General features: G+C 41.4%; 2 protein-coding genes across 6 annotated transcripts; one reads left to right on the top strand and one right to left on the bottom strand.

The window, feature by feature from the left end:
• Positions 1-1,150: 1,150 nt before the first annotated feature.
• On the bottom strand, positions 1,151-10,817 carry LOC113211956 (regulatory-associated protein of mTOR). Of its 5 annotated transcripts, XM_026430514.2 has the most exons (24): positions 10,625-10,817; positions 9,878-9,980; positions 9,557-9,798; positions 9,284-9,430; positions 9,030-9,187; positions 8,879-8,938; positions 8,693-8,793; positions 8,298-8,620; positions 8,023-8,217; positions 7,847-7,921; positions 7,346-7,747; positions 7,058-7,181; positions 6,701-6,859; positions 6,348-6,395; positions 5,892-6,132; positions 5,673-5,775; positions 5,432-5,586; positions 5,175-5,345; positions 4,809-5,077; positions 4,556-4,579; positions 4,015-4,170; positions 3,770-3,923; positions 3,577-3,693; positions 1,151-3,477 (listed from the first exon to the last, which is right to left on the bottom strand). In XM_026430514.2, the coding sequence occupies exons 1-24, from the start codon at positions 10,748-10,750 to the stop codon at positions 3,285-3,287; spliced, it is 3,846 nt and encodes a 1,281-aa protein (XP_026286299.1). In that variant the 5' UTR covers positions 10,751-10,817; the 3' UTR covers positions 1,151-3,284. The 5 variants fall into 5 exon arrangements, with proteins under 5 accessions (XP_026286299.1, XP_026286307.1, XP_026286315.1 ...); XM_026430522.2 differs by lacking the exon at positions 4,556-4,579; XM_026430530.2 differs by lacking the exon at positions 6,348-6,395.
• Positions 10,818-11,037: 220 nt separating this feature from the next.
• Positions 11,038-12,104, top strand: LOC113211976 (probable trafficking protein particle complex subunit 2). The gene is made up of 3 exons (XM_026430542.2): positions 11,038-11,319; positions 11,409-11,642; positions 11,749-12,104. The coding sequence occupies exons 1-3, from the start codon at positions 11,227-11,229 to the stop codon at positions 11,845-11,847; spliced, it is 426 nt and encodes a 141-aa protein (XP_026286327.1). The 5' UTR covers positions 11,038-11,226; the 3' UTR covers positions 11,848-12,104.
• The last annotated feature ends 6,102 nt before the right edge of the window (positions 12,105-18,206 follow it).

The following is an 18,206-nucleotide window of genomic DNA, read 5'->3' as shown; positions in this document are numbered from 1 at the left end:
GGGTAGGGGTGCGCGCTGCTGGCCGGGCCGAACACCACCGAACGGAGAGCCGACTGCCCCGACTCGGGCGGGAGCGGGACGGGGGACACGGCGAACCGGCAGCGTAGTCGCGAGGCTCGGCGCTCGGCTCGGCTCGGCCAGCGCGGCCCCAACCTGTTCTCCCCACCCTTCACCTCCCACTTCCAGGACTACCGCCCCGCCCGCTCTCCTCCTCCCCCGCACCTCTCCCCGCCACCGCGGGTCCTCCGACCCCACCTCTGCGCCTCCACACTGCGATTCGATTACCCCTCCCTGCCTCCTCCTGCTCCTTTCCTCTCCTCTCTTTCTCTCTCTCTCCCCTCCAGTCACTCCAGTAGCATTCGCTCTGTCTCCCTCCCGTTCTCCTGCAACCTCTTCTCTGCCCCTCCCTTCACTGGGCCCCTTCCCATTTCTGCCTCCACCCCCTAACAACGGCCGCAAGTCAAAATGATCGGCTGCAGAGATTACTGACAGATGCTCCCTCACCCCGAGAGCTGGTATAACAAGTCTACTGGAGTAGGTGGCGTAGCTTGTCACAGCAGCTGTTCAAGGTGCTAAGACTATGAGCTTCACAAGTGCACATCCCTGCCGGTAGTTATTCCCCCACACTGGAGTATCAATGGGTTGTGTCTTCAAAACCATAGAAGTGACGTAAAAATGAAGGGTGCTGTGTTGAAGAACGTGGGGAGGGTGTCAGAGCCCTGGAATGAGCGAGCCTGGACGCTCATGCGACGCCGCGCCACCTCCCGGCATAGGCTCAGAGCAGCTCAGCTCGTTTCCTAGTGAGCCGAACTGCGCTCAGCTCACTAGCCGGTGACTGAGCGGGCGACGCTCAGTCGGGGCGACAGAGACAGACGTATCTAGCAGCGGCGAGTGCGAGAGAGACGCGAGCGCCCGGCTGGCTCTCGGCGCCGCCTCGTGCGGCCGGTAGACCGTCGATACTCCCAGCTCGAGAGACTTTACAGAACCTCTACCTACCCTACCTCACACCACGTTTTGGAAACGAGCGTCCGGGCTCGCTCATTCCAGGGCTCTGGAGGGTGTTGCTTGTAGACACACGCCAACACCACCAGAGGTCTTCAGAACTAAGTTGTCAAAATGAAGGAATGGAAAGGATAAAAATAAGTCAAAATCAGAATTCAAATTTTGATTTATGAAAACTATCTCAGAGGAGCACAAATAAAATCTAAATCCATATTGTACCTGATGACTCAATCTTAACACGAAATGATTCAAAAACTGTTAAACAGAAAGACTAGGACTTCCCCATCTTTATCAGTAATGAAAACTGAAGTAAACCATAGCTTGAAATTGACATTCCAGACACAATTGATAACATAGCTGCCAAAGTTCTAGCCTTAAAATAATTCTACTTAGTCTCTAATTACTGCAACTACATCAACCTTCCAGGCCAGCAATATGACATTCAAGCTTCACCTGTGTAGGCTTCCGGGCATGACTAAGTACATACAAAACAATATCAGTTTCTGCAATTTAAGGAACTGCATCTGATTCTCAATTATGACATTCAAGTATAGTATAATCAAACTGAAGGCACATGTTGGCATGAAGAAATATTTTAGATAGATATTTTCTCTACCACCCAAGTTTGATGGTCTGTCATTAGCAAACCCTCATTAGTGATGTATGATGATTATGTATGAGACTAGAACAACACTATGCAATTTGAAAAAAACCTATCCCAAGTTCTAAGTTTGTGAGGAATCAACATTGAACCAGCCAAAATAACTTGGTTGGTGTGGTTTGATACAATATTTCAAGCATGATACGCCAGTATATATATTCATAAACTGAAAAATCAAAAGAGAATTAATGTTTAAAAGCCCTTGCTTAAACTACTGTAAAAGAAAAAATAGAAAAAAAACATCACTATACCATGGCTCCTCAACTACTTTTAAATGAAAATAAAATAAATCACACCAGGCACGATAGTAAAATAAAGTTATGACTCCAAAAAAAAAAATGAATCAACACTCAAACAAGATGTTTTTATCTCCGAATAAGAATAAAGGAATATGCCTGTTTCATAAACAAGGACATGTCACCAAACAATTTCAGATGGGCACAGACCAAAATCTGCACAGTACATACTTCTTGGAAGCATTAACCAAACTTTTCATGCCATATTTTTCTAAATTTTCCAATGTTCAAATTTAAATAAATCACATCAATAGAAGGTAAACAATTAAAAATAAAAGGCAAGTTACAATCCATATTGATGACAAAGGCACTAACTAAATGCAAGTATAGCAGAACCACAGCCAATCACGACACTGCTTGCCTTTCCAGTGGCTTATAGTAAATGTGGCACGCAATATTAGTGTTCTAATGGCAAGCAGGTGTTACATTATGGGACATCACAACTATCCTTAAAAATGTAAGAACTCCATGATAACCCTAACAGTATGACACAACAAAGTTTTTGTTCTATTCATCAAAAAATATGGTATATGTATAAAACATATTTAATGTACATAGCACATTTCATAAAATATAATTGTCATAAAAATAATGCATAATGCATAAGTTGTCATCGATTTTCAAGGAACTGTCATAGTTAACACTGTACAAGAGGACCCATCATACAATTATATAACATAACAGAACATCTTACATATCCTTGAAAAGGGCAGATAAAAATGTTCCCTACATCTAGTTTTCCCTCACTAAACCGCTTGCAAAAATTAACCACTGGCTATTATCCATTAAGTATTCTATTGATTAAAGTTGCAATATGAAAAACAATTACAATCTCTGTACAGGAATACAGACAAAATGTACAAAATTTTACAACATACATCAACATCACATTTTATAGTGTACATAGTAAGTATCATGAAAGAGCTATCAGCCCTTATAAACAAATTTTAACAAACAAAGACATGTTTCCTTGCTTCTAAATACAAATAATGCTTTTTACACTTCTTACGTGTATGTGTTATGGCGAATGCCCGGTAGCCGGCGAACGACGTAAATTCGACAGCGATTCTCAGGCGATTCAGACTTTGGCCGGAGAATTTCGAGATTCTCAACCGCCGGACATTCGCCGTAACATGTGATCCCTTCTCATAACAAATCACAAAAACAACAAAATATCATCACAGATTGTTTGCAGACATCCGTTTTAATCCAAATCCTCAAGCTGAAATGAGTTGAAGTTATAAGAGAGGACCCTTAAAGAGGGACATATGCACTTTATTTACAGCAAGTGCTGGTGACAGCTAGAAAGCTGCCAAATGTGTATGTCATCTCTTTGAATCAACAGAATAAATCGAGACCGAAGCATCAACAGAGCCTGTAGCCAATCCAGCACGCTGAGGATGAAACGCAAGGCACGAAACAGGTTCAATGCGACCCGCCAGAAATCCTTCATGGTGCTTGATGGTATTTATGTGATGACCCTTTAGGGTGTACATTGACAGCTGGTTTAGGGAGCCGCTGTGAAAGACAAAGTAAAATATTACTTGTTAAAACTGAAAGGGATTAAAAAGAAACAAAAACAATCAGAATCTGTACAGGTAAACATTGCATTCTCACCAAGAGAAAACATTGGCTTGCTTGTGGATGGCCATGGCAGTCATTTCTTGCGAAGTATGAATTACAGATGGTGAAGAATTCTGCCTCAGATCAAAGAAACGAACATCTCCCATGACACTGAAAAAAAAAAAGGAAATTGTTTGAGAAAGTGTTGATGCTTAGCTTTAAATTTCAATTCAAGTATTGAATATACCTTCCACTGATAATTGTGTTATTTCTAAGAGCACAATTAACTACCCAAGCATTGTGTTCCCGCCATGTAAGCACACGTGCATCACTTTGGCTCAATCTTCGATCAAATACACGAATAGAACCGTCTCCACATCCTGCCACTATAAGTTGGCCATCTGTGGGAAAAAGTATTTTATTAAGAAGAGAAAAGTAAGGTGAGGGGGGGGGGGGGAACTAATACAACTAACTCAAGCCTTGGAAACTAACCAGATGATAGACTTGTCACACAGCTGTCACATTCAGTTGGTATATCTCTAACTCGTAATTCTTGATTGGCATCCCAGAGTCTTACAACACGGACATCTCCAGAAACAACCATGTTAAGTGTTTGTTGTTCCCAGCTTACAACTAAGCCAGAAGAAGCTGGAATAAGAAAAGAAAGACAGATATAAATTATTACAGATCAATGATTTCTGCTGGAGTTCCGCAAAAGGGTCATACCCATACTATGTGACTGGTGACTGAAAAGAAAAATGGGGGGAGGAGGGGGAAGAGGAGGTGGAGAAGAGAGGGGAAGGGGGTGAAAACGCCAATTAATGGTCACATAATATAAATATGAACCCTTACTACTTCACAGTCTTGCAAGGAGATGATCATTGGGAAACAATACAACAATCTAACAAACAGGACTGCATTGGTTTTGGGGGGTAACAGCATAATTTTAGATGCCCTTGAACCAATTTACTGATTCACTACATGTACAAATGTTATTAAGAACAAGGATCTACCATGCCTACACTGTACTTACATCTCCCTCCATGTTCCGACACTCCTTCAAGCAGCAAAAGAAAAAGAACTACATTAGATTGACAAAGCTTTAAGTTCTCTGTTAAATAAAGTAGATCATGTGTCTAACTGATCAAAGTATAAATTCTGATTCACTCCAAATTAATTTACAGTACATGAGTAAGGCATAATCAGTCTAAATGGTAAGCTTGGGGTAAGTTTTTCTCCCTCACTTCCCTGACAATTGATTCTTGAGTTAATAATACTACACCCACCGTTCAGTGCTCTTGCTGTTGGTTGTGCTTCAGCTAAGGCTTGCCAGGCAGAAACAAGACTGAGTCCACCTGTTGATGATGCAACGCCATGCAATGCAGACTGATGGTTCCAAAGGCGAATAGATCCATCATCAGCACCAACTAGCAAAAGCGACACATCATGTGGATTTATGAGGTCCAATGCAGTAATTTTTACTGGAGTTTTTGTCCCTTTGATACTAGTATTTGGTAAGAATGCCAGTCTTGTATTTGTGTAATAATCCCATAGTCTGAAACAAATTAAGATAGAAAAAGCATGAGAAAAATGTACACTGCAGTCGTCAGATTCATTACTGTTAATTACTGTTGATTTTCTTCCTTACTTACCCAACTGAATCTTTACCAGCAATGACAATAATGGGTTCATATGGTTGAAATAACAACACATTGGGAACATTATTAAATCGTAAACTGAACACCTTTTCTTCTATTCGTGGCAATGGTAGTTTTCTCTGCTCTTCTTTTGCCTCGGCCCTCATATTGGCATTCCTAAGATACCTAATTAGGGAGGAAAAACTTGTTTCATTTCAAGTACTATATTTGGAAGAAACCTTTATCTCAGTCTTATCATGGATTTTGCATACCTCCATTCTCTTTCATAAAATTTGTCACTTTCAGCATCAGTATCTTCTATCAATCTCATAATAGGTTGAGCAAAGTATTTACAACTCCACTCAACAAAGTTGGTGTTGATATGTAATTTCCTTGTCCAACTGCATTCATCTGATTCTTCAGAGATCTGAGGGAAATTGAAGGGGACATTAAGTAAACATTAAAAGTCAAAACAGAAAAGACATCAAGAAAATTTGAACTAATTCAGCATACAGTGTTAGGTACAGTCTTCCTGGGACGTCCAAAAGAATAGGTTGGCCTAGAGGCAATGCGGTGCAGATCGGTTGTTGATCCGCTTGTCGGAGGAGACTCTCCACTAAAAAGATAAAAGAACACACAGGTAGTTGATAAAGACTTGTACAGAGTACCAAGCATGCATCCTGCACAGACCAATTCAAAATATAAGAAATATTCTTGCATTCAGAAACTCACGTCAAAAATGTTGGCCGACTAGATGGTGAAGGAGGAAGAGACACAGATGATGATATCCTGGTCTCACCCACCTCTTTATGACGAACACTATTAACTTGTTCTCTAACATACTCTATAACAAGCTTTGCCATTTGATTAGCACCAGGATAAGGATCTTGTTCCAAAGCTGTGAGGCCAGCCCACAGTTTCTGGTAGATGCTGCCAAATGCTGCACTAGGTAAATTGGCCATACTCCCCGGTCCTGTAAAATACAAAAAGATACAAAATAAACTATGTTTCTTAGATTATTAACAAGATTTAAAGTCCTTGTACAAGGCCCGGGTAGAGTACACATTCTTTTCTGGCAAAACTGCTGTAGACAGACCAGGGAGGAAGACAAATGAGAAGTTGAATAAGTTAGCAAAATCCTCCTCCTTCTCTAACTGATTACAAACAAAAAAAAACATATCTACTTGCCTAGCATGTACTGGAGCAAAGTCAAAGATATATTGCAGCCTAAACCGCCTATATACAAAACAAAACAAAAAGGGAAAATAAAGAAAAGAGAAAGTTAAGCAAGGGTTGCAACAAAAGGCCAAGAGTGTTTTAAGTAAGTATTGTAAGTTAAAAATAAAAAACATAACTACATAACATACTGATGCAACTCACATCCACAGAACAATTAAAGGAAACATGTGTGCACTATCAAAAGAAATGCAGTAGTTACATAGAATAGACTCAGACTGTCCACCAAGAGCAGTCCAAATGACAGTTAAGGTACTAGACATTAAATACATGCTTATCACAAAAGTTTTTTATGATGTCCTCACCCATGCTGTAAAGGGAGCTTGAACTGGAAACTCTTTTGATACGCTCATTGTTGCCTTCTCCCGAACCACCATCTAGCAGGACTGGAGTAGGTGATAACATCTTAAGGCGATCTCTAGAAGGTATTCTTTTTAGACCAGCCGCAGGAGACAACAGCACATCTGTCACACAAGTTATAATCCACAACAAAAATCAGCTTAAACTGTTTTAGAATTTTGGAGATTAAGCATAATGCAGTAAGTAGCCCTCAAAACATGGTCAGGGCAATTGGCAATGTTAGATCAAAATTGTTGAGCAAACCCATGCATTAAAAAAAAAAAAAGGGGGAGAGAGAGAGAAGTGTGGTTAAAATAACTTACCAGTTGCAACAGATACAAGCATCATTGCTGAACCATCCTTTACTTGGCCACTTTCTTGCAGAGCTACAGATATGAAAGATTTCTCAAACAGATTAACCATGGCTTGCAGTGCAATTATCAGCTCCTAAAAATTGAACAGAGGCAAAATGAATATTATTTCAGTATAACTTATTTATAAGGTATCTAGTGAAATTACATAAGACAAAGTAAAGCAGTTAAACATATCTGGACAAGCTTAAGGAAACAGATGGTAAAAAGAATTGTTGAGAAATTTAATGCAATCTTTACCTTTCTGACAAGAGGGCTCATATCATACATAGTAGTGTTTAATAACTTCATTGCCACACTATGATCAATTGTATTTGCATGCTCACTTCGCTCAACCACAGAGCTAATAAAAGTTCCCAAGGCATAAACTGCTGCAGTTCGAACTTCAGGAACAGGGTCAGATAAGAGATTGTATAGTTTCTCATGTGCTATATCTCTAACACCACACCACCGTGCAGGTGCATAGTTAGTCCACAAACGACCCAGGCATATAGCAAGCCACTGACGTAATAAAGGTGATGGGTCAGACAGTTGCACAAGACAGATGGAGACTAAACTTCCTTGGAGAGCCACCTCCTGGCCCTGAGGGTAATTATTCACTACACTTGCTAAAACAAATGCTGCAAGTGTCCTATGTTCACTCTAAACACACAAATAAAAAAAAATTATAATAAAACTATTGAAAATTAACTAAAAATTGATACAGGGTAATCAATACATATTTGGTATGTGACAATTTACCGGCATAGAGAGGTCCTGAAGAACTGAGAGGAAATATTTGTGTCCATTATCACGAACAAGGTCAGCTTGACATGTCTAAAAGTAGAAAAAATCAATAATTATCATGACATAATGATACAACAATTTAAGAAAGGAAAAAGTTAAAAATCAAATTTGAGAAAGTTACAAGAACCTACACTATCAACTGCCAAAATTTTGGCCCAAATAAAGACTAGCAAAGGGCGGAGCTCACGAGCAGATGATTGCAGCAATTTTAGGACATATGGAAATATACCGACTGAAAGAGCTAGATTTACTGCCCAAGGCCCAAGATCAAGGAATCTACCCAGCAATTCCAATGCTCTTAACCGATGCACTTGAGAAAGTAATACCTGCAATTGAAGATGCCATTAGAGCTATCCAAAAGTTGTGTTCCAGTGAATTAATATGACAATAAAAAATAAACTTATACCTGGAGTACTACAGGTAGTTGTTCAGGTGGTGCACGTATTTCAGAGCCAAGGTGAAGCCAGACTTGAAATGCTGTTAGCTGCTCTTGGAAAAAGGCTGAATGTTGAAATGGACGATCCTGCTCTAGAACACCTGGGAGCTGAGCTAGGCATAAATCTAATGCTAAGTCCCACGCATGCCACATTGGATGTTGATGGGTATGAGGAAGTCTTGGTGAAGACACTGGTGTACAGTCATAAGAACGCAATATGCGTTCAGCAAGAAGGAAATTTCTAAATAGAGATGCTACTAATAAGTCCTGTCGAAAAAGCTTCTGAAACAAATCTGAAAAAGAAAAACAGGATTACATCCCTTGTACAAGCTAAAAACACACAACAAGGGATACTTGATAACCACCTCTAGGTAAAGTGTTCCAAGCTATAGTGTCCGTAATGGCCGTAAAAATCCAATTCAATTCTCCTAACATTGTCCTTCGATCATTCAGTTGGCCGGGGATCCTGAAAGTGAACAAATTAAAATAGGTAATGTCTTCTCAACAGCAGCCCACATTAGGATTCATAGAAAACATTGGATGACACGTACTTATCAATTAGATCTAGGTTGACTTTTGGGACCAGCCTAGCTGAGTTCTGCAACACAAACCTGAAAAGAAAATTAAAAATTAGGAGGAACAATTAATTTTTATTGAATTTTCCAAAAATGAAACTTTAATTCGAGCTATGTATTTATGTACCATCTTATGGCAATTTTCATAGGAGTTGTCAGACAAGAAGTAAAGATGTCTGCTGGAAGATCAGGATTCATAGGGAGAATTTGGGATGCAGAACATGCTGCCAACTGAATACAGTTCTTGAAGCAAGGTGCAGACCCTGAACCTCTTGTTCCGCTAACCTAGATACAGAAAATATTGTTTTTGAAGATTTAATATCACAAGAGACAAGTTAAGTTAGAGCACAATGAGGACAGAAAATGAGATTGACTACTAACTTCGTATTCCCTTTCATGCTGTTCAGCAAAGCCTTTGAAAGAGTCAACAATGATACCTGCATTTGAGCAATCATAGACATATATACTAGGGGCGCCCATCCAGGTTTGAAGATCGTATACTGATAGAGGAATGTACTGAGTGTAGGACTGAAACAATTTGGAAAGGATTAAAAACTTTAATTCTAGGCGCTGTAATTTCTTTAAAACATAATGTCTTAAGTCATGTATTTTTTTTGATATTTCACAACTTTAATATTGATTTCAGTAGCTTACTTTATTAAAAACCCAAATCTCTCCGTTAGCTGTGGGTTTGGGAACACCATGTCCATTATAATGGAACAAGACCCGTTCTTCCTTTGCATTTCTTCTAAGAGAGGTGCATAATTTTTTCACCTCCTCTGCTGTAGGGTCTAAACTTTGTTTGTATCTGGCACGTGGCTGCCATCTCTCATACTGTTTTTGCATATTTGCTCCAATAGTTTCTAAAGCCTTGGCCGGGCTGAATGATGATGGATCTAGAATTTTAGAAATATATTTTCATTATTAAATCTGTATGACAAATGGCTCAAACAAAAAAATAAATAAGTGTCATACCTATCCAGCACTCCAAGCGAGCACAGGGTTGAGTTTTCACAATATCTGGAGGATCCACACCAACATTGAGACATAGAACCAGAGCAACACTCACTGTTTTCATCTGTAATAAAATTGTGGGGTGTAAGCAATTTTAAGTTGTTTCATTCTATATTTAAATATTCAAAAATGATTGAGAAGAATTTAAGAACTGTATTAAAAATTCAAAGAATTAGCTGTATGAAAAAGCTACAGAATAAAAATGGTCTGACAGAGAAAAAATTTCGAGACAAGATTCCAAGAAAGTTAATAATCCAATTCTTAGATATTTGTAAAACACGACAGTATATGAACCATAACCTACTGCGTAGATACGCTATCGAAACGAGGTTATGTTTACACGCTTTGATCCCAAATATTTCAAAAGGTACAGTGACAATGACAAGTAAACAACATTTTATATAATTCGTAATAAATGTTACAAAGTCAACGCCAAGGGAATGTGTGGAGAGCATTTTATGCCAGAGTTCTAAGTAAACAAACATTTATGCATCAATTGGAATCGGAACTTTTCCCTCTTTAAACAATATTTTTCGAGGGTTCTGTGAAATAAAAAGATAGAGAAAAAACACCTCACACACTCAAGTGCCATAAAAGAAAACAAAATTTCAACAACTAAGCAGAAGTAATGTTAAGAACGGAGATAGAAAATGCACAACGAGGCTTTGTTTGGTTAGGCTGCTAGCCATCACATTCTTCGGACATTACCCTTTCTTTCATTCTCCATGTCTGTGTGATAGCTGTAGCACCTTCGATAACTTCTGAGTGACGACTTTTCGAAAATGCCAAAGGAAGTTGCCAATCTGCTGCGGCACATTCTGTATCTTCTTCCATGTTTATTATTGTGATCGTAACAGCTGATGTTCATCCTCCACACTACTTAATTCGAGCAGCGCCTTTGATTTCGTACATCGATAAGAAATTTGATAGGTGCGTTATGTTGCCAACGCGACAAAATTTACATTCATCGCTTTCAGTTTATTACAAAGCTATTAAATTTTGACCAAGCCTTTTTTAATTAAATTTTATTTTTCATCATATTTTTAGTGAGTCATAAGACTCAAACAGTTTCTGAACCCCATAGATCATTCTGACATGAAGGCTTTTCAAGGTTAGTACCAAAAATGCACCACCCTTCCAACACAAGCAGAAACAATAACCTACAACTGTCAAAGTATCCCCAAAAAAAGCAAATTGTGTTTTGAAACAACTTTTCTTCATTCGGCCCCTATCAATTATTCTAATTAGTCCTCGAAAGTTGAACTTCACGTTTTCTAATGATTTTATGCCTTACTTAGCTCGGGTAAAACATGGCAAACAACAGCTATTACTTTGTTATTGTAGGGCACAATGATAATCCTATATTTGAAATGGACTTTCCACCTATTCCCAAAGAGCAGAAGGTATTTGTTTTATTTTCCTCTTGAAATTTCGTCTATTGTTATCTATTTCATAGACAATGTTAAAATCTTATGAATTATTTTATTTGCAGAAAGAAGATCATCGTCACCTCAATGAATTTGTAGCACACGCTGCTCTTGATTTGGTCGATGAGCACATGTGGAAAACTAGTGGAATGTACCTTAAATCTGTTGACAAATTTAATCAATGGATTGTATCTGCCTTTGTTACTGCAAGCCGCATGAGATTTATCATGGTTCATGATGCTAAAAACGAGGATGGTATCAAGAACTTTTTTATGGAGATGTATGAAAGTTATATCAAGGTACGCGTGATCTTCTTTGACATTTTGAGAGAACAGAGTAAAGCTTTCGACCTAATTTCTACCACTTGCAGTGCTTTAAATAATCTGTGCTTACATTTTTTTTCAGTATTCTATGAACCCTTTTTATACAATAAACACACCTATACAATGTCCGGCATTTGAGAAGAAGGCATTGTTTTACAGTCGTAAATATCTTACCGGTTGAACAATTGTCTTTTTATTATTATTATTATTATCTGTTCTTGTTGTATAAATGAAAGTCACATTCCATTCTAATTTGAGTACTGAGACATGGAAAAAGTGTGCAGTTGTATCTTAGGCCATTTTATTTTAAAATAACTGTGGCATGTGGCCTACCTGCTTAAAATCATCTTACTAAATATTTGTAAGTCATTTACAACATTGTCAGATTTTACATACATGTTGATTTATTTTTTTTGTAATGCACATTGTTACACCATAGATCATGCATATTTTTTATTTTCCTCATGTTTCTTTTAAAATGACCCCAGCATGAAACAAAAAGAACAAAAAACGGGATGAATTATAATGCTCTGCCTTATCCAACGCCGAAACGGTGGGGCTCCATATTATGGCCTAAATTAACCTTGGAAATGTCGGCCTTCCTCAAGTGCACACTCGCGACCGCACATAGTATAGTCCCCTACTTTTTTTCATTCAATGAAGGTATACGCTAAAGTAGGGGGTGGGGGGGTGATATTATTAAGAAAAAGTGTTGGGACGGCGCCGAGCCGTTCGGCAAGTGTGGGATGATAATTCGCACGCATGCTGAACTCACGCTACCGCCAAACTGGAAAGGATGCCGGAACTCGTGAGTGAATAAGGTGGAGGGGGAAGGCCCTCCCGAGCGGCAGCGCCAAGCAGAATCAATGACCATAACATACACAGGCACTCAAGCTTTTGCCTACCCGTCACGTTAAAAGTCAGTGCTTATAGTTTTCAAGCTGTGTCTTCCACTGTATTTGCTCCGGGATGACAAATGCGCCTTGAGATGGACAACCCGCGCGAGTGACCCGAGCAGGGAGACGAGGCTGGCCTCTCTTCTTTGTGTTTTCTGCACACGATCCTCTGAGCGGGAGCGGGGCGTCCGACGCTCTCCGCCCATCTACAAGCCGCGCAGGTCCCCGCCCGCATCGCAATGTAGTCGGTCCTCTTTCCTTATGTCGCCCCTCGGGCACCCGCCCCGCCACCGGTCGGCAGGCTAGGCTAGGCTAGGCTTGTGGCTTCTGAGGCAGCGCATGACCCCGTCCGTGTAGGCAATCCGCTCGCACGCCTGCATGTAGTGCGGTATCACTACGCGCGCACTGCACTCGTGCTTAGACGATGAGGGTTTCAGTTCCACCAATACAGATGCAGGTAGTGTACACATACCGCGAGATTTCACAGCATTGTACCGAGTGTTGCGGCTATGCATATCCCAGGTGGCCTCACGGTTAGTCAAGTCAAGGGGGCTATGGCGCCTTACGGGCGGATCGGGTAGGCAAACCAGCAACATTGTGGTGTGTTGCCTTTACAGACGGTATGCACATCTCTTCCTTATGCTTTCAGATGGTTTTACGTTTTACATTTGTGATGGTCTATGCATATCAGTCATGAACGAATTGAGCCCTCAATCATGGGAACGAGGGGTTAACAAAGACCCCGCACACGTGTTTCACTCCCGGCTGAGTCACTCTTGATGTATCGCCAAAAGTCTGCTCTGGCCACGCGTATACTTGACAGGGCGACCTTGAAGTTTTCCAGGCCTTGAAATCGACAGGACGAAAGTGATAAAAGATTATAGGGATAAACCGCAGACTCGACTTCACAAAGGTGTTTTAATTTTATTCGAATACTAATAATCTTTGCGCTTTGAAAGGATACTTTGGGTTGGCCGCCTTATTCGGCGGTCAGGAGTATGTAGAAAAAAAATCAGAACAAAAACCCGGAAAAACCGTTGAGCATTAGCGAGAAGACGTTCCGCAGGCCCATGTGTGCGGTGTTCGGAGAAGCCGAAAAGGAGGCGAAAATTATCTCTTGTCATGCAGCCTGGTTCTTGTTTGAACCGCTTTCGACCGCTTTTAGGTTTGGCGGCGCACTTCTCACGGGTATAATATTTAGGGTCGGCGGGTGATTAGAACACCGTAGTGGCGCGTGGCGCTTTTGGTGTGAGGGGACCGGAGAGTCGGAGGGGACCCGCCAATCCACTCCAAAACGTATCGCTGGTGAGGGGGGGATAAAGAGAAAAGAAACTCATGATGGAAACCACGCTGAACCAGTTTGCAAAACTCATATTCGCTATTTAAACGAGAAAAAATAATAATTTAAAAAAAAATACTAATCGGCGTATTTGATTTTCTCAAGGTGATAGGCAAGAAACAGAAGGAAGACGCTCGATCTGATCGACCGGGTGGTCATCAGAATGTCTGAATCATACAACATTTAATGTCATATGCCTCGTGCCAGGCGTGTCGCTGCTGTGGTTCACTCTGCCTAGATAGCAGGTGACTGACTGAACGACAACAACACTGGAAAAACGAAGGTAGGAATCAACACCCCTCTTGGGCCTGTGAATGATTTCCGTGATTAAACAGAGGCACTAAAAGATTCGCACCCCTGGAGAGGCACTGAACTGCCCCATAGATGCTAAATTTTAGTGCCTCTGAACACTTTTGTGTTTTTCTAAAGGCATTCAAATTTAGCTCATTTAAAAGGTGCTAAGAAACAAACAATTGGCTAATTTGGTAGTGTACAGTATACCAACTGATACACAGCGACACTGTAAAAAACATCTATGTAGATTTACGACAAATTTTGTAAATTATACTTTACGAAGTACGTTGTACATTTACGACATTTTTATTCGTGAAGAAATACCAAGTCGATACGTGGTGCTTGCAATTTTACGATTTGCAATTGTATATTTTTTTTACAAATTCGCTAGATTTTTTTCTTAAACCTACGACTATTTTTTACGGTGGACATTTGCAGACAGTGCTGCCAAGTTTTCCGACCCCAACGGCACAAGGCGATAGAGGAGAGAGAGAGAGAGAGAGAGAGAGAGAGAGAGAGAGATCGTGTGCCCATCAAGATGCGCGATTCACATCAAGTGGCGTTTCTGCCTCGTGTAAACTGGTAAACTGGAGACGAAAAGAGGAAATCGCTGCTAGTTTCTCTATCTCGAAATTGTGTCGCGTCGTTTGACTGCGGTAATTGTCACAGCAAAGCGAAACGGTCGTCATCAACACGGAGAGTCGCTGGACAGACAGGACGCGCGGGATCGGAAGGAGTGCGAGGGCGGGGGATCCAGGGGGATCCGACGTCAGCGCGTGGCCAAGGAGCCTATGGCGGCGATCGGCAGCCGATGCACTTCGTCCGCACGCAACGGCAATGACGAGGAATGCCAACCCTCCTCCCGCAGAAGGTTCAACGAGAGGGGAGAGGTGCGCGGCGCAGCGAGCGGGGTCGTTCCTGCTTGCGAATACTTGAACAGGTGCGCTGATGCAGTGTTCAACTCGGTTCAACTGCTTGGTTATGCCCTTTAGAGTGTTCTATAGTTGACAGTTCTTCACTTAAAAGTGTTCAACTCGGTGGCTCTTGTTGTGGCTCCCTTCGCTTGGGAGAACTCGGTGTACCTACCTGCTAAACCTTTCTGACGTCAGACACCCGGCACCTATCTTACAAGAGTAAGCCTGCGATGAATCTTGCGATCCACGTCCAGCTTCGAGAGTTCTGGCGAGGGGTGTGAGGGGAGGGGAGGGGGGGTAAGGACAATGTTTGGGCACAGCGAGGAAGTGGACGGCTATACTGTCACGAGGAGTATAGGGACAGGTGCCGTTGCCATTTACGAGACTACTACAAGACTCCACCCCAAGGGGTGGATAACTCCTCTGCCATAAGTGTACACCCCTAACTCTGCCCAATTCAAACTAATTCAGACTAATTCAATTCAAACGAATTCAAAAATAATTCAACTAATTCATTCCAACTCAAAACAAATTACATTCAATTGAAGTCAATTCAAGCCAAATTCAAGTCGATTCACACTAATTCAGTAAAATAAAATCGTCATAATTCAAACCAGTTCAAAAGCAATTCAACCAATTCGGTCCAATTCAAATTCAATTCAAGCCAATTCAAGCTAATTCAAATTCATTTCTTGAAATCTGTACTCTCAATTCAGGAGAGTTATCCACCCCTCGCTCCACCCCAGCCCCCGCTCGGTCCCCGCGGCGCGGGATGGGCGTGCGACGACTCGTTAGTCAAAAAGTGGACGACTATCTCTGGGCTTCTCTATATTGGGAATATCCGTCGATTTTGTGATGGAGGGATACGGGTCTTTGCTTCAGCGTAGAGAGAGAGGTGCGCGTGTTTGCACCAGGTCGCTATGGGTGTCGCCGGCGGGGATTAAGGGGAGAGGCGAGGGGGGCGATCGCCCACCCTGTCGTCTCTAGACAGCCGCCTGAAATGAAGGCAATTTGAGGCACAAACCCCCTGTATGTAGGCAACCGACAGTGCATCGCCTCGCCTCCCCTGTCAGCTGGACCTTAATCCGCGCCTGGGGTTTCGTCGGAGCAGCCGTTTGCCTACGATATTATTTTTGGCCGTCGTTGTGTGCGTAGTTCAGGCACGTGTAGTTGTTTCTGGCCGTTCTTCTTGCACGCGCGCTCGCCGTTTGTGCTTGACCCTCGGCTCCTCTCATCTTCGCAAGCGTCCGAATCTCGGCCCGAATCACACCCGCGCAGTCCAACAGGTCGTATGGTATTACGGTGAAATTACCACCCGCCACCGGCTGGATCAAAACAAAAGCTGCGGCGTGCGCAGGGATCATTATACTCGATCATTTGCCGCCCAGTCGCCGCCCTAAACCGTCACCGTGCGCGCGATAGAGAAGATTGTTACTCTGTCAAACTCGAACATTCATTGTCATCTTCATTAAAGTTGGACAGAACGAATGCACCGCACAAACAGACTACTGACGACGCGACTACGTTTCTTTTGAAAAAAAATTTGAGTAAATGGAAATGTATGGTTTCTTTAAAGTGTAGACGAAACTAGGTATGCTTATTGATTCGGCATGCGTGGTTATGCTATGATTTCGCACACTACTTTGTGAAAATATTTGTACTAGTTTCCACATTTGAGACAAGACACACCTCCTGTAGTGCGCGTACAGTGTACTGAGTGCATTGCTGCAGCATGCTTTACAATTTATTCCCATTAAAAACGAGTTTCAGCTATCAGCTGAACTGTGTCCTCATTGTACGTCCTGCTGTGTCGTCAAGACTTTTAATGCGTGATTAACATAAGCATCTGAATTATCCGTGTTTTCCTTTTTCCGATTAACTTTATTTCGGTAGTGGTTTAGCACGACTCGACGGAATTTGCACATGACCGCTACGGCTACGGACTGTTCGTACGCTATACCTTCTTATAAGCTGCCAGATGAGTCAGACAGGAGACCACTGGAGCAAACCTGCGACCTGCGTGGCACGAGCTGTTTGCCTGCAAGGCAGACCAACGGCACGAGTACGCAGTTGTTGCCCAGTCAGTAGGCAGGCAGAGATACGTACCTAGCACAAAGTACTTTACTGCCCAACTAACATCTGTCTTGGCTAACTTTGATAATTTAATAGCAGTTTTGCATCCAATGGAACTACACTCTAAACTTTTCAATGGAGAATTTGCCGAGTAAACATTTTGTGCTGTTAATATTTACAAGACATTATTTAGTATTACTAAACCATTTCAATTTCCTGGTATTCATATAAGTTTTCCTAGTACTGTAATTAATACAATAGCACAAAACTTAAGTAATTACTAGGCCAATTATCTAGTAAAAATTTTAGAGTGTTCAAAAAATCCAAGCGTTTGCTGTTTATTTTTTTTCCCTTCTCGGAAAATCAAAAATATCTTGGAGAACTGGAGGGCTGTCGCCCCAGAGCATCGACCCGTCTTTAAACCTGTATTCCCTCACGATCGCCAGTCATTTAAACCTTGGGACAAAATGTGGCATTGTTTCTACACCCTCCCTTCGGCACGGTTTATAAACTGCTTAAAACCGGTCCAGCAGAGAGTGTCTTGGCCCGATGATACCGGGCGTAAAATTCAAGGGGCAATGATCGCAAAAACTCGAGCGCGATAGCTATGCAGCACATTGCACAACTATTTTTTTTTTTTTTTTCGTTTCGTGGTTGTCATATTTTGTTTATTTTTTTCTAGTAACTCGCGAACATAAAGGGGTCACAAGTTTCACACATTCGAAAATAGAACACATTCCTAGACTCTTTACTAGACGTTTTCTGAATTATTATTCTTATGAACGGTTTTATGAGTATCAACTTTTGACATAGTTTTTTTTAGCGAATTTCTTTATTTGACGTCAAAAATACCAAGTTAACTAAAGTTACGTACCACGGAATGGGCGATGATTCGTGAGTTTAGGAAAAAGTGTGAGGAAGTTTTTGGAAATTTTAAAAAGCATGGGGAATACTGCTCGCGGGAACAAAAACTTGACTTTTGCGAAAAACCTCTAGGCATTAGCAACAACGCGGAGCCGGGGAC

This window comes from Frankliniella occidentalis, unplaced genomic scaffold, assembly GCF_000697945.3.
Source record: "Frankliniella occidentalis isolate FOCC.00 unplaced genomic scaffold, Focc_3.1 Scaffold44, whole genome shotgun sequence".
NCBI lineage: Eukaryota > Metazoa > Arthropoda > Insecta > Thysanoptera > Thripidae > Frankliniella > Frankliniella occidentalis.
The sequence above is the reverse complement of the archived record's forward strand: the minus strand, read 5'-3'. Positions and strand labels throughout refer to the sequence as shown.

Excerpts from the sequence above, each read along its gene's own strand:
- LOC113211956 (XM_026430514.2), bottom strand. The coding sequence starts at position 10,750 with ATGGAAGAAGATACAGAATGTGCCGCAGCAGATTGGCAACTTCCTTTG. Across the intron at positions 7,748-7,846 it reads TTCAGGACCTCTCTATGCCG|AGTGAACATAGGACACTTGC; the intron begins GTAAATTGTCAC and ends TTGTGTGTTTAG. Across the intron at positions 3,924-4,014 it reads TGTGACAAGTCTATCATCTG|ATGGCCAACTTATAGTGGCA; the intron begins GTTAGTTTCCAA and ends TTTTTCCCACAG.
- LOC113211976 (XM_026430542.2), top strand. The coding sequence starts at position 11,227 with ATGGCAAACAACAGCTATTACTTTGTTATTGTAGGGCACAATGATAAT. Across the intron at positions 11,320-11,408 it reads CTATTCCCAAAGAGCAGAAG|AAAGAAGATCATCGTCACCT; the intron begins GTATTTGTTTTA and ends TTTTATTTGCAG. Across the intron at positions 11,643-11,748 it reads TGTATGAAAGTTATATCAAG|TATTCTATGAACCCTTTTTA; the intron begins GTACGCGTGATC and ends ATTTTTTTTCAG.